The sequence below is a fragment of the Petaurus breviceps genome, unplaced genomic scaffold, assembly GCF_028583685.1.
Source record: "Petaurus breviceps papuanus isolate PSGF00001 unplaced genomic scaffold, PetGlider_PUasm1.0 90881, whole genome shotgun sequence".
In the NCBI taxonomy this organism is placed as follows: Eukaryota; Metazoa; Chordata; class Mammalia; order Diprotodontia; family Petauridae; genus Petaurus; species Petaurus breviceps.
Genome location: NW_027187369.1, coordinates 2,248,472 through 2,264,154, shown reverse-complemented (window position 1 = coordinate 2,264,154; position 15,683 = coordinate 2,248,472). Strand labels below are relative to the sequence as shown.

General features: G+C 34.2%; 1 protein-coding gene across 2 annotated transcripts in view; it reads right to left on the bottom strand.

The window, feature by feature from the left end:
* STAG2 (STAG2 cohesin complex component) overlaps positions 1 to 15,683 on the bottom strand; it is a 135,771-nt gene that overhangs the window by 75,477 nt on the left and 44,611 nt on the right. For both annotated transcript variants that reach the window (XM_069074037.1, XM_069074036.1), the window contains exons 2-3: positions 6,613 to 6,759; positions 1,574 to 1,652 (exon numbers count right to left, since the gene is read on the bottom strand). In XM_069074037.1, the coding sequence (XP_068930138.1) occupies positions 1,574 to 1,652; positions 6,613 to 6,656 (123 nt within the window). In that variant the 5' untranslated portion in view covers positions 6,657 to 6,759. The remainder of the gene's footprint in view (positions 1 to 1,573; positions 1,653 to 6,612; positions 6,760 to 15,683) is intronic.

Here is a 15,683-nt window from a genome sequence, read left to right as displayed (position 1 = left end):
TAACACCAAGAATAAACAAGGGAAAGAGCTTAGTAGGAATGAGTAAGACAATTTTCACTTCAGACATAACCGGTATAAAGTCTCAAATGCCTGTTCCAGCTCTGAAACTCTGATTCTTTACATGACTAGAGAAGGAGCTGGATGCATCATGTAGCTTGAACAAATACTAAGACTAAATATTACTCATAATCCCTGAAATAAACTAGATGATAGAATAATAAAGGTAATTTTTAGGTTCCTCAGAAAATGAACATTTTAGGGACCATGCTGTCCAAGACCTCATTTTATGGAGGAGGAAACTGAGGCCCTGAGAGAAGTGAAGTGATTTTCCGAAGGTCACACAGGTAGCATTTAGTCTAGCAGGACTGAATCAATACTATATGTAGTATTTATGGAAAAGAACAGACAAGAATAGACATTAGTTAAATAGTAAAAGGTAAATTGCATAATCTTTAAACGCAGTCATACCATTGCTAGGCCTACATCCCAAAGATATTGAAGAAGATACATACAAAATATTTATGGCAGCTATTTTGTAGTAGCAAGAACTAGGAATCCATTTATTTAGAAATGACTACATACCATGAAAATACATGATTGTAATGAAACAATATTGTATTGAAGGAAATGAAGAAATGGATGGATTCAGAGAAAACCAAGGAAGACCTATATAAACTGCAGAGTGAAGTGAACAGAAGCAGAACAATTTATACAATAACAATGAAATTTGTTTATCTTTATAATGTTAAAGATTTGAGAGATCTGATCAAAGTAATTGCAAACCATGATTTCAGAGGATAGATGAAGCACACTTATAAAAAGAGGTGATAAGACTCAGGGGGCATGAAGAATGAGACTTTTTTTTGCACACTGCCATGTGAATTTGCACATTTTGCACTGCATAAAGTTATTACAAAGGTCCAAGGTGGTAGAAGAAGTGGGAGAGAAAATAGTTTTTGTTCATTTAAAAAAACTAAACTACATTTGACTCTAAAAAGAGCAAAGCTGAAAGGGAGTATGGTCTGTATTGGTAGAGGAAATGACAGTAATCCTCGTCTGTGAAATCAGCTCTAAAGTACCATGCTTTTCTTTTGAACAGACACAAATGTAAATATGCAAGTATTATGGTTGAACTTTTACTGTAATAAAAACATTATTTTACTTGACAAAAAGCTGAACAAAAATAAAGAACCCTTGATTCTAGGCATCCTAAAAATTTAATCTAAAAGTGAAGCAAACACATAAAGACAACAAAAACTATTATATAAATTAAGCAGACTAAAATATGATTTTTTTAACATACCATTCTAAAACTAGCGATGCAATTTACTGGCTCTCATTTTATAGATGCAAAAGTTATTTGATTTTCTGAAGGCCAAATACATTGTATTCATTAGCAAGTTAGGAAATAGATCAATTAGCTAAAATACAACAAAGCAGCCAACAAAACTACATGGATATTCTTTTAATAGTTTGTTTCCTGGTCCAAAACAACTTTAAATTACTTCCAGCAAACATCAATATTTAATGACTTCAAAATCCACAACAGAAGTAATATGAATGCTATACATACTTTTCCTTTGCCTTGCTTTTGGTTTTTTCCTTCAATATCTTCAAAGTCTGTGTCAGAAGAAAAATGGGTCTCTGACTCCCTGTAAGAACATAAAAGCAAATTTTGAAAACATTGCAAATTTTAGTTGTTTTGTAAAAACAAAAGCTCACAGGTCAAAGAAATTTAACTGCATACTCAAACCCAAATGTCATTAAAAGTAAAAAAAAAATAAAATAAAAAAATTACATGAAATATTCCTTCTAGTAAATACTGCATAAGACATTACTTTAAGCTACTACATAAACAGTTTAAATGTAAAAATGAATCAGAGAAATACCTAAACTTCCATTTTAATGACTTTTTTAAAATATTCATTTGGGGGCAGCTAGGTGGCACAGTGAATAGAGCACTGGCCTCGGAGTCAGGAGGACCAGAGTTCAAATCAAAAAACTAGCTGTGTGACCTCCATTGTCCTACTTTCCCCCCTCCAAAAAAAAAAAAAATTCATTTTGTCTAAGAAAATAAAAACAAACAAAAAAAAAACTCAAATGCTAAATACTAGGAGTTAGGACATTTCATTACATGTTTCATTTTCTGCTTCTAATATGATTTTTTATTTTATTTTACTTATTTTATTTTTTAAATAATTTTTGTCTATTAGAAATATCACACTTTATTATCTAGAGTTTGTAAATGATGAGCTATTTTAAATTATGAAGAGAAATTGACTATTTTGAGGCTCATACAATGCTAGGATCAGAGATTTAGACATGGAAGGGACCTCTGAAAAATCATCAAAACTAGCTCTTCCAGGCGGCCAGGTGGTACAGTGAGTAAGAGCACCGGCCCCAGAGTCGGGATCAGATACTTAGCACCACACCCAGAAATAAATGGCCTTGTAACCTTGAGCAAGTTACTTAACCCCAACTGCTCTAAAAAAAAACTAGCTCTTCATTTTTAAGATCAGAAAAAATGAGGAGAGAGAGACCAAGCCACTTGACCAAAGTCACAAGATCTGAATCCAGGTCCTGTGGCTGCAAATCCAGCATTTTATACCATTCTATGTAGTGGTAATTCACAAATTAGTATTTTTGTAAGAAAACAGGCAATTAATTTTAACAAGGATATAAACATAAGGATTCACTCATAATGCATGTATGCACATGTAAGCACTCATATTTATGGAGACTTTGTCATTTTTATTAAGACTAACTAGTGAGAATATAACACAGGGGTAGCTAAGTGGCGCCATGGATAAGAGTACCAGCCCTGGAGTCAGGAGGACCTGAGTTCAAATCCAGCCTCAGACACTTAACACACACACACACACACACACACACACACACACACACACACACACACACACACACACACACACACACACTAGCCATGTGACCTTGGGCAAGTCACTTAACCCCAATTGACCTCCTAAATAAATAAAAATGACACAGATAAAAAGAGAATAAATTGTTATATGTATATGTTATATGTACTGAAGAAAACACACCTATTCTGGTAGAGGGAGTTTCCTAATGAGAGAGCTCCCCAGAAAAATGAAATCCTAAGTACACGCAGAAAAAGTCAAACTGGGTTTCAAATATAACCAGATTAATAACCAAAATGAAGTTTTATATATACATACTTAGCATAACATCCTAAAATTTGTAAGCCAACATATGTAAGTAAACTAAAAGGATCAGAATAAAAAGATAGGCTTCTTTGAATGATCAAATTTCTTCTATTTACATTTTATTACTACAATAAATACTTTTCTGGATATCATGCAGTGGCATTGATTTTTTAGATCTAAAATAATGACTAACACACCAATATTTAATGAAATATTACTATTCATCAGCACCTCAGCCTTGGTGTCTGCCTTTAGAGAATTTCAGCGTCTAAGGAACTGTGATAATCTCTGCTTTAGTCCAGGGATGTTGACAACAGACTGAGTTGTCATTTTAAAGAATCAGCAGTTTCACTAAAAGCATACATTTAAGCTAACTTCTAAAAGAGCTAGCTCCAGTTCTGTTCTTTGAAAAACACTCCACCCTAACTCCAGGAAGCAAAGCTTTACAGTCTTCCAAAACTGGAAGAAGTTCTTGCAAACCACAGTGTTTGAGATGATTCTTCTCTCTCTCCAAGACATTTATGGAACATTTGCAAAAATTCCTAGCACTCAGTTTCAGAAAGAGTTCCATAAACTCTGAAAATACAGCAAAAAGCATTATTCTTTTCCAAGTCACTGGGAAATAAGCAGGTGTGAAACATTTACTTGCTACCTAATATATAAAATAGAGGCTCAGCTAAATCCTTAAAGCTTCATCAACATGATTACTAGGAAAGAAAAGACAAAGAAACCAAAACACACTGTTTTAAAAGCCACCTGATGGTTTTCTAAAGCCTGCAAAATGAAATAGCCAACAGAAAGCAATAAAAATATAAATTCCTCAATAGTAGACTTTTAACTCTTCTTATCACACCCTCTAGTGTATGATTGATATGGGGGGAGGAAGCCAGGGGGAGGTATACAAATATAAAAATGCCTGGAACTTTAGGCTCTTTTACCTTGGTAAAGTCACTTTAAATCCCTGGGGCTGAAAAATTCAGATGCTTACTTAGCTAGTCTCTTCCAGCTATAAAACCTATGAGCTCAAACTCAAATTGCAAGATTGTTTCTCTCAACAAAAAAAAAAACATTTTGAAAAGCAAAAGAACAAAGATAGATAGAACTGAGGGGAAGAAAACCAATGAAAACTGTACAGACTGAAGTGTAATTTCCCAGATTTAATCAAACCCCTTTATTTTGAGAGAGAAAAGAAACTGAGGCCCAGAGGGGTAAAAATGGCTTGCTGATGGGTCAGTGACAAAGCTGTTTAATGGCAGAACTCCTACTTCAATTTTACTGCTACTTCCACTACGGACTAAAGAGGGTAGCAAACTAATCATCCCTCTGTGGGAGAGATAGGAGATGTCACACTGGGTTAAGGATTAGGTGATTCAATTCTCACCACAAGCTACAAGAAGTGATGCTTGTGAGTAGCCAGGAGGTAATATGGCATAAGGCAAAGCACAGTGGACTTGAAACTAAGGACAGACCTGGATGTGGAAGCAGGCTATGTGAGTTCATATTCTAACTCCATCATACCTATGTGATCTTTGGCCTCAGCTACCTCATGACAGGACTAGCCAGGACAGACTTCTTCCACCTCAATAATCTTACAGTGTACTTGAATACTATTTGTGACGCAGTGTAACCCCGTTCCTTAATAAGACTTTCATTCCTATGCTACAGGGTTATTGTTTGGGAAAGTCCTACGATGACAGCTCACTGTAGCATGGAAGTGGCCCTGACACACTAAAGGTTGTGCTCCCAACTGTGGGACTGTCTGGAGTCTAGCTAACATCAGAAAACTGGGTGAAGAATTTTTCGACCACAGAGTCATAATAGCTCTTTAGACCTAAAGAAGTTTCAATCAGCTTCGCTGAAGGAAACATCCATGATAAGAACACCACCACCAAAGTCAGAAATTGTGTAAATATTATTAGTCCCTGAAATGGAATGAGGTGAAGTTGGGTTTTTTTCCTATTCATGAAGCTAACAGATCTGAGATCCAGTCACAAAATAAGAAATATTAGAACTACCCATTAGTTTAGGTGTCCTAGTATTTCAGTCAAATAACTGTTACAATCTCTCACTGAGTTGCCTGAAATACGCTCTCTAGAAGTGTTATTATCTCTATTCCCCTCTCCTAGGGGGGCCCACCCTGACAGTAGTGGGATGGCATAGTATTTCTTTCTTTTATGTTCAACCAAGGAAGAAGCTAAGCTCTAAACCCAAATCAGGAGCATATGCTGTGGCCACCACTCGAAGATTTTATCTGGTGTAGAAAATAGATGACTAAACAGTTAAGTGACTTTGAAAGTCAGTGAATTTGGATTCAGACAATCTGGGTTTTGATCCTGACTCTGCTACTTACTATCTAGTCATTTCACCTCTGTGGGTCCTCAGTTTCAGAGGCTTGAGAACTAGAAAGCCTCTAAAGTCCTTTCAGTTCTAGATCACTTATGGATCCCACAATTTAGCCACAATCAGAATGTCAGTATGTATCTGAGGCAGAACTTGAACCCCGGACTTCCTGGCCTGGCTAAACCATTTTCCACTATACCACATTGCCTCTCTCATTCCATAAAAAGAAGTTCATTATGGAAATCTGTTAGACCAATAAAAAGAATGAAGCAAAAGTTGCACATTAAGGTTGTTTTTATGTAGTTAACCCTTGTCCTCTTCCTTTCTATATAAAGTAAGTTCACAAAGATAAGGATAGTGTCTTCCTTTGCTAAAATCCTTACACTGTCTATAGGCAAGGCTATCGATAACAATGATTGTAATTACCACTTTATGAGACTAAAATCTAAGAAAAATGTTTTACTGCAACTAAATATCTAATTTCCTTACTAAAGATGCTAATTCAAAGGAAATTTAAAGTATTTATATTAAAAGACTGACAGAAAACAAGGACTATCTTTTATTTTTCTCCCAAGTACCCTCTCCCACCCACCAAGTCAATTAAGTTTTCCACAAGCAGGATTTATCTGGATCTAGAATGTACACCACCATACACTCTGGGCACTGCTTGGAATAACCACAAACATCAAAATGTTTAAACATTTTTGTGGAAAAGATGCCCAAGTGGCCGTTTTCCTTTTCTTTCATTTATTACATCTTCATTTCTAGACACAATAATTTTTGAAGTTTGAGGAGGTCAGGGGTAGGCAAAGGCTCAGGATAATAACTTTATTAAAAAGAATCAAAATTTATTTTGAAAAGTGTGACGTTATTTGAAATAATTGATAAGTCACAAGTGAGCTAATTGGAATGTCACGAAACCAGAGCTGGAAATCACTGTTCCAGAGTAAATCTAAGACTTTAAAAAGCTTGTTTAAAAGCATATGAAAAAAACATGGTTTTGCTACCAATGGAGAACCAATAAATATGGAGGAAAACACCAAAAAAAAACCCATGAGATTAATAATTACCACTACTAAAAATTACTTACTGAAGTAGGTTAAAATCAGTTGGTATTTCTGGAGCTGCTATCATTTCTTTATCATCTTCTGGAACACCACAGTATTAGAAATAATGTGTTCATAAATTTATGTTTGCAAAGTGCAAGTATGTTTCTTTCTTCTGTGATAGACAATTCCTAAAAAAAAGAAAAACAGGCCATATTTATTCTGGAAAGCTGAGAAAGGGAAGACGTAAAAATGATCATCCTCAAAAGCTATAGATACCAGTGCCTGCTGTCTTAGCAAATAAAAGGATTTTTTACCTGCCCTTTACTTCTTACAACCCACAATAGAGATAAAGGAGAAAAGAAAGGTTTCTACTACCAATTTAAAATTTTAAAGTTAATTATTTCTATTTCTTAGTTTTATTTTTAAAAACCTACCCTAAATAATAGCATGCGATCTTTTTAAAGAACTTCACAAAATTCAACTACTACATGGAACAATATGAAATTCTGAAATTTCTGAAGTGTAAAAGGGTAAACTAACTTGACAAAGAAACTAACACTCTTCTCAGATAACCATTCATCCATTTATTCATTCATTCAATGAACATTTATTCAATCAGCCAATTATTTTATATTTGGGGACAGATATAAAATATTAAGTTTTTTTTTATTTCAACTGCTCCCCCTAAAGTAACTGACAAGATAAACTGAGAAGAAAATATAAGAAACTAAGAGTCTCATAGTGAAGGCAGTAAGGTATCCCAAGGTTGAAGACTTAAAATGAGTTTGGAAAGCTAGAAAGGTTATAATGGTGAGTCCAAGCAGGTGAGCCATACATAAGCAACAAAAGAAAATTAGGCCAGTTTTGTTTCTATGAAACTCATAGAGAAAGTATACAGCTTTACTGGTAACTGCTGGCCACTCCAGCTAAGAGGCTGATGATCCACTGTTACATAACACTTTTTAATTTACTACTACCTAGCAATTGGAAGTACTTTAAGGTTAACATTTCAAAGCAATAATGTACTGATTATCTTTTCCAATGGCTCATAAGAAATTAACAAGAGATCCTATTTCTTCCTTGACCAAGTATTAATATAGATGCTACAAAAGCTTTAAGCAAGTGGCCTTAAAAGAATAACAAAAAAAAAAGGCAAACTGAAAACCTTGTCCTTTTTCAACCCTAGAACAGTGGTATCCAACTCACCTCATAGAAAATAGGTCACAAAACTGTATATAAGTATCCCTGCTGGCCATATACTGACTTAAATGTAATATTATCTATGTTTTACTGTATTTTTATTTATTGTTAGATATTTCCCAATTAGAGTTTAATCTGGTTTCACTTACACTTGGGCCACATGCCTGCATTTGACAGCTCTGCCCTAGAACTAGAAAATTCTAATACCAAAGTAGAGGGACAAGGAAAAATAGAAGGCATGAATAATCTGCAAATTAGGAAAAGCAGTTCCTGAATTATCCAAGAGTTGTCTTATAAAATCATACTGAATTTTGTCACTCTCCTAAAGTGCTCATATTGTAAAAATATCTTAATTTAGTGACATGCCCATTACATGACTGAATCCACAACTGTTCTCTTAGACTACCATTTAAATACTTCCATTTAAAAATAACTTTGTGTGTGTGTGGAGAGATTCTCAGAGCTAGTCAAGTGAGTAGAGGTTCCCTGCCAGCTAGAACTTTAAACAGAAAAGATAAATGTGCCCACTCTGAAGTGTATTAGCAAAAGAAACTGGCCACCTCATGATTTATTGTAATTTAAATACAGATTCAGTTCACAATGTATTCTGACCTGGCAACATGGCAAAACGTATAGAGTGCTGGACCTGGGCTCCAATGTGCACCTCTGACATTTGGTGTATAATCAGGGGCAAGTCACTTACTCTCTCTAACATTGCAGTTTCCTGATCTGGAAAATGGGGAAAATATTTGCACTGCCTATGTCCAAGAATGCTCATTGTAATAAAAGGAGTTTGCAAAACCTTGAAGCACCCTGCATGAGTTAACATTTTAAGAGATAAAAAGGAGCCATATGAAAAGATTTTGTAATCCCCCAAAGTTCTAAATGAATGGGTTTGATATAACAACATTCCTTGTATAATTTCTAGTGAAGAATTCAGTAAGTGTTGCCAGGTCAAATAAGGTTCAGCAAGATTATGTAAACTTGTGCCTAGTAATAAGAAAAAGTCAATATAAGGACAAGAATGAAGTACCAAAGCAAGAGCCTCTCTCAGTAGAGAGAGAGATGTTTGCATTTTTTTCAATTGTAAAGTAATTAATAAACTTTGCCAAATATTTTTTCATCCCATTAAAATAAAAAAATTACAGTCATAACCGTTTTTATGTGAACTATAAAAAATTAGAGGTTTTTTTTGGTAGAAAAGTACCTCTTTGCCTGTGACATCATTACCTATTCCTAAACATACTAGAAAGGAACTAGCAATGGACAAAGAGAACTAGCCTAGGAGTCAGGATGAGCTGAGTTTAAAATCTTGTCTCTCATACATACTGATCACGTGTCTCTAGGGAAATCAGAAGTTGCCCCAAGCAAGACTTTAAACTGCAGAATTAATGCTGATCAACTGGGGGGAGGAGGGGGAAGAGTTACCTATACAAATCAGGTCTTGATTTAAAAAAAAAAAAGGTATCAGTAGCATGCTAAATTCCAAGTATCTTTATTCTCTACATTTTAGTTTTTTTCCAAAATATCTCTACAGTTTGCCATCAAGAGCTGGTTTTAGCTAAAAGAAAATTTAATTCTTAATTCAAGGATTAAAGCAAGTGCTAAACCTAGTCTCTCTTTTTTTAAAAAGGTCAATCTTAGCCTACATATACTGATAATGGGCTGCATTGGAAAAGTTCCCAAGTAACATCTTTTTGATTACAGATATGGGCCATATTTTAAGAGAAGTCCTAATTTTCCTGTATAGAAATGAGGTGAAATTTTGTGGAAGCATAATAATTGCATGAATTTCATTAATAAAAAAGTTTATTAATGAAATTTAACCCTTATGTTTTCATAAATAATCAATCACTATATTCAAAATACAAATATATACTCAAAGATCACAAGGTGGAGCTCTCACCCAAAGCTAGAAAAAAAAATGAACACAGGTCTCAAACCCTAGTTATTTTATCAGGTATACTAATTCCATACAGCATTAAGTAAATAAAATTCTTCCTACAAGTGAATAGTGGAGGGGAGAGATTACAATTTACAATAACTCTGGGAGTAAAAGTATTCAAACTACCTATCATCCCTTTTTATAAACTGACAGGATCAAATTCATAGCCATGATGATTAATTTGCTGTCTGATATTTTCATAAATCTCAATATTAAAATACCAACCCAATATCTGATCTAATCAACATTTATTAAGTACCTACACTATGTGCCAGATACTGTGCTAAACACTGGGCATACAATTAATAAAAAAGACAAGTCTCTGCCCTCAAGGAGCTTACAATCTAAAGTAAATTATAGCAATATAATCCAGAAGGAAAAGCAAAGGGAGTTATGTAGATATATCTTTTAGTTACAAGGACATAGATATACAGATATGAAGAAACAATCATTAGGACAAAATACTGCCTTTTGAAAAATCCTCTGAAAAGCAAGTTTTACTTTACAAAATTCATATTGTTGAAACAACATGTATTTCTTCTGCAATGTTTTCCTTCCTCACTGATGTCTCTGAGAACACCTGGCTTCTTTTAGGGGATAAACTGTCAAGTATTTTCATGTAAACTTTTTTCACATATATAATATAGAAAATGGTCCTTGGTTAAATTATAGCCTTGAGCGTGTGGTTCAAAACTATTAAGCGACTCTTTTCCTATCAATAAAATGGGAATAGTATTATTTGTACTGCCATCCTTCAGCAGAGGTTGTTGCAAGAAAAGTAACTTGTAAATTCCAGTGAATTCTCCTTAAGAGGAAAACCTCTGCTAAGAAAGGTAATGATTTTGGAGAAGAAAGATTGCAGACTTAAATACATAAATAATTTCCTAAGATTACAGATTACAGTGCACTATGCACTCATTACTTTGCCCATTAGTCTCTTCAAATGTCAAGACAGGTTTGAGAGGCAGACAGAATTGTCTATTATGGCTATGACTTGTCCCCAATGAACAATTAATTTTAAGATAATTCTGGCAATAATATAACTTTTTACATAAGTAGGAAGAGACCTTCCAATAGGGCTAATGACATGCCCTCTTCAAACAAGCTTTTCAAGAGGTAAGGAAAGAGATAGGTGGTAAGGGTCTTTAACAGGTCTAAGTCATCTCTAAGAATTACCAGGAAATAACCTTAAGTTTATGTAAATAAGACCTAGAAATAGTCACTAGTCCCCCTCAAAGGTTAAGTGTACAATGCTGGAAGAAACAGAATGGGTGAATGTTAAGTATCTCCTAGAACAACATTCTTCATTTGTAAGCAAAATTTACATTGCAACACAATATAAAATTGCGTGAGATTTTTCTAATGTATCTTCTTTATGATGTATGCCCTTAAAAGTTGTTCCTGAGGTTCTGTCATTTTTGACATTTAAATCAATAACGGGGCACCAGCCCCCAAAACTGGGTTCGCTGCAGACTCCTTAGCTTAGTTCCGAAACCACAGTAGCCTTGGGTTATTTGAACTATATTAACTTGAAAACCATGACTGATCATGTGCCAAAAGACTAAGTAAGGTACAGTAGCAATAGCCAACATTTCAGAGAATTACAAAACAGAATTAATTAAAAGATTTCTAGACCTAAAAATGCATAAAATTCACATTCGGTTCCAAGAAAAGTCTTTTATTGATTTAAATCTAAATCCCAGTAGATATTTGTATCATAAAAATCACTTCACACCTGGTATCATTTGAGTCAAGTGGCAAATCTCAAAAACAAAAGGGAATTCATACCAGAAAACATTAGCTTTAGGCAGGATTATGTCGTTTGTGTAAAAAAAAATCTAAGTTATATATGGTATTAAACCCTAAGCTTTCAAATCATTTTTAAAAGGAACAGAAAGTACTTAGTAAATTTTTCATACATAGGTCAAACAGTACAAAAGTAAAGCACAATTCAGTTAAATGTGTAAACTATAACAAGACAGAAGAGACTGTTTCTAGAGAGCACTAATTTTACATTTTAATTATTTTAATTTATTAACAAAATTGGCATTATAATAAGCAGCCAAATTTATTTCAAATTTTATCAAGCCTTTTCTTGAGCTCCACCCATTTCTCAACCCTTTCACTTCAGATTAGCTGACTTCATACTAAGGTATCTATTACCTTCAGGCATTCCATATCAAACAAATTTTTGACTAATAACAGCAGATTCTTTCTACTGTGTTAATTAGAAAAGTATTTATAAGAACATTTAACAAATATAATTTCATTGTTAATATATTTATATAAACATACACTCTTGATTTTAAGTAATGAATATAAATGAATTTTAAAAATATAGTAAGAACTGGGTGGCTCTAGAAAGTTCAAGTTACTCCCCTGCTATCTGACAGAAATCTTTCTGGGCAAAGACTGAGCATACAATACCCCCTTCCACTCAATTTAAATCTCAAGCTGTATAAATTAGGTGAAATCTAAATCACCTGATTATTATAGAATACCACCCTGTTGACTAAAATTACTCATCTTTTACATGGCCATTTTATATTAAAAGAATATCAGTTACATTTCTGATATTTTAAATTCAACAAAAAGACAAATGTGTCTAGTTTTAAAGGTTAAATGATTTTAAACTGTCCAGTTTTCGAGCAGGGGAATGGTCTAACCATATCAGAAAACATGACAACATTTGCTCCTGAAGATAAGCTCTATTTCTGGCAAAGAAAGTAAAATTCCTGTATCATTTAAAACCATCAAGGTTCCAATGTTTTTCTTGCCACATCAGACAGGCAGAAGAGGTTGCTCAAATTTAGGTAATGTGTCTGTTTAAAAGAAAATTGTATTAACTACAACTACCCACTATATAGATGACAATACAATAACTAACATTTACACAGCAATTTAAAATAATCCTGCTGTCAAGTATGTGGTGCAACTATTATCACCCTCATTTTACAGATGAGGAAAATGGGATGCTCCCTTCTCAAGAAAGAAGAGTAGAAAAGAAGCCTTCAATAGCTTTAGGTTACAGACTATAACTCTCATTCTATACAGAAATGCAACAGACATGCATGTAATGTTGATAATCCCTATTAGGGTCTGCTCAACAAGATAAGCTGGAAATAATTTTCTGAAAGATAAACTCCTAAAACTTTTCCTTATTTATTATTAATACAAGCAGTCCCTAGAACTTGCCTAGCAAATTTTTCACTCTAAACACCCCCAACCCCCTTATCCACTCAAGACAATGAAGGATACTGTACTATGCTACCTAATTAAGACGCTAATCCTTTCCTTTAACCACTTGGTCTTGCATATTTCTGTTAGTAGTCTGCATATCTTAGATACCAAACCCTCATCCAAGAAATAACAAAGATTTGTTCCCAATAACCAAATATTTCTGTGAAGAAATGATCAACTGTGAACAGAGAAGAATGGAAAAAAATTTTAATGAATTGATGGAAAGGAGAGGCATGAAAACAATATATACCACTACAAAAATATAAATGGAAAAAGCACAAAACAATAAAAATGAATTGTTATTAAATTACCCAAAAAAAGCTGTTTCAAAAAAGAGATGAGAAGACATCTCTCCCCCACATTGTATATAATCTCATAATTCTTTAAAGTACTAATGCACTTAAAATCATTAGTGTTATTTAAATTGACTGAAAAAATTAAATATAGCTATGTATTATCATCTTCACTAGTTTAGATCTAAGAAATGACTAGTTCTTTTTACATTTTAAATTTTAAGGGTTTAAGTTTAATAGGCTTTAAAACTGAACTAAGACACTTAGGACACCCTATACATGGCAAACCTGACAGACATGCAAATATATGTGCTGTTCCTCATATTTCAAAGATATTTACTTTTGCAAACAATCAACTTACTATGAATGAGACATGGTATCAACCATTTATTCCATGCTGAATACATTAAAAATGCTCCTTTACTATGGATCTGTAATTGTTATTTTAAAATTGTCATTTATGACTTTTTTCTCTGCTTCGTATGCTGTCTTTGCTCAAAAAGAACGTTCCAGTTTCTGATTATTTCATGCCAAGATGTCTGCTACTATTTTCCAATATCCCACAGCTATACTACTTTGGCTTAAATTGTGTTTCCATGTGTCCTTATATAGATTTTCTCTGCTTGCCCAGCTTGTATAGTCATCTACTCTTGATAGTCATAACAGCTGTTTAGGTATCCTGCTGTCATCCATCCTCCACACACTTCCTACCAAGAGTACTGTAGCTGGCAAGCACAGTATGCTGGTAGACTGTCCAGATTCTAAAAACTTACTGATAATCCTACCTTCCTATTCACATTAGGTATGGCTCATACACTAAATTAAACAGTTTACCACTAAAGAAAACAATGGCTTATTGGTTCTGAGGTAAATGTCAAACAGATACCAAGCTATTTGCCAATACAATCAAAACTGGTTCTTTATATTACGAGCAAGCAATTTATGAAGCACTGTGCATATATTATTTCATTTAAAACAACCCTGTGAAATAGTTAAACTAGATGTAATAAAATTATCATTACTCCCATATTACACATGAGGAAAATAGGAAGTGAGGACTTTGAGCTGGAAACAAAATTAGTAAATTTGGCTATTAAATTATTAATTAAGTTATTATTAGTTAAGAAATGAATATAACTTGCTTACATTACAGTTAAGTAAAGGTTAAGGTGACTTGTCCCAGGTCACACCATATTAAGCCAGGATTCAAATCCAGGTTCTTTCCACGAAATAAGGATGACATTCTTTTTTATTTTGTCTATCAATGAATCTATCATTCACACATTGCACAATATAGTGCTGCTCCAATAACCAAAGGGACAATTTTTAGTTCCATATTTCTGACAAAATGGAACAAACTCAGTGGTGCAGGATAATATATGATGCTAGCTTCCTATAGGTAGGCCACTGTGCAAGACAATCTACAATAAGGGCACAGCTAGGTCCCCATTAATACAGATATGACTGCCTGTATTTGAATTCACACTATTCGAAATTGTCATGATGTAAAGTATGGTCATTGGTTTCAGTCCAATAGAAACATGCAGGGTGAACAGCGTTCTTAGGAGTCATCAAAAGACACTGAAAATTATCTGGAGTAGTTTCTGATGACGTTTGAAGTCTACCGAGTTTTTCCCATGTATCTAGACACCTAAGAACCTTCCTTGTTGCATACTCAAAAGCAAACACATAAAATAACTCTCCTTCATTCCAATGGTCAGAAAGTCAAAGACCACACAAAAAGTAGTGAAGAATAATAAGCACTACTACTGCCTGTTGGTATATGTTTGAGGTTTTCAGGGCATCTTACATATATTTCATTTGATTCTCAGAGGAATAGTAGGCATTATAGGTAAATATTATTCCCCATTTTATGGAGGTGAACAGGCTAGTCCCTAACTAAGATCTGATCCAGGTTCTCCTGATTCCAAGTTGTGAATTCTACTCATTGCAGAACACCATTTTCTTCACCATATACCACTTTCTCCTGTTCCTACTGTAGGACCCTAGTTACCTGGACTCCACTTGTGAGTCAGTAACACATAAGGCACATACAAGAACATTTCCTGTCCTTAATACATTCTTGCTAGTTAATAAATCCCTGGAAAGGGGGCGGCTAGGTGGCACAGTGACTAGAGCACCAGCCCTGGAGTTCAAATCCGACCTCAGACACTAAACACAAAAACTAGCTGTGTGACCTTGGGCAAATCACTTAACCCCAACTGCCCTCCAAAAAGCCTGAATGAATAAATCCCTGAAAGTTAGAATTTCATCTACTGATTTATCCTTATTCCCCATATCTAGTAGCACCTACTATAGTTTGACACCAGAGTAGCTGACACTCATTCTCTACTGTCTCACTTTGAGATATTACATTTTTGAAAGGCTGAATTCTGTCCTAAAATAGGTTTAAAAGATTCAAGAAATTTTTACA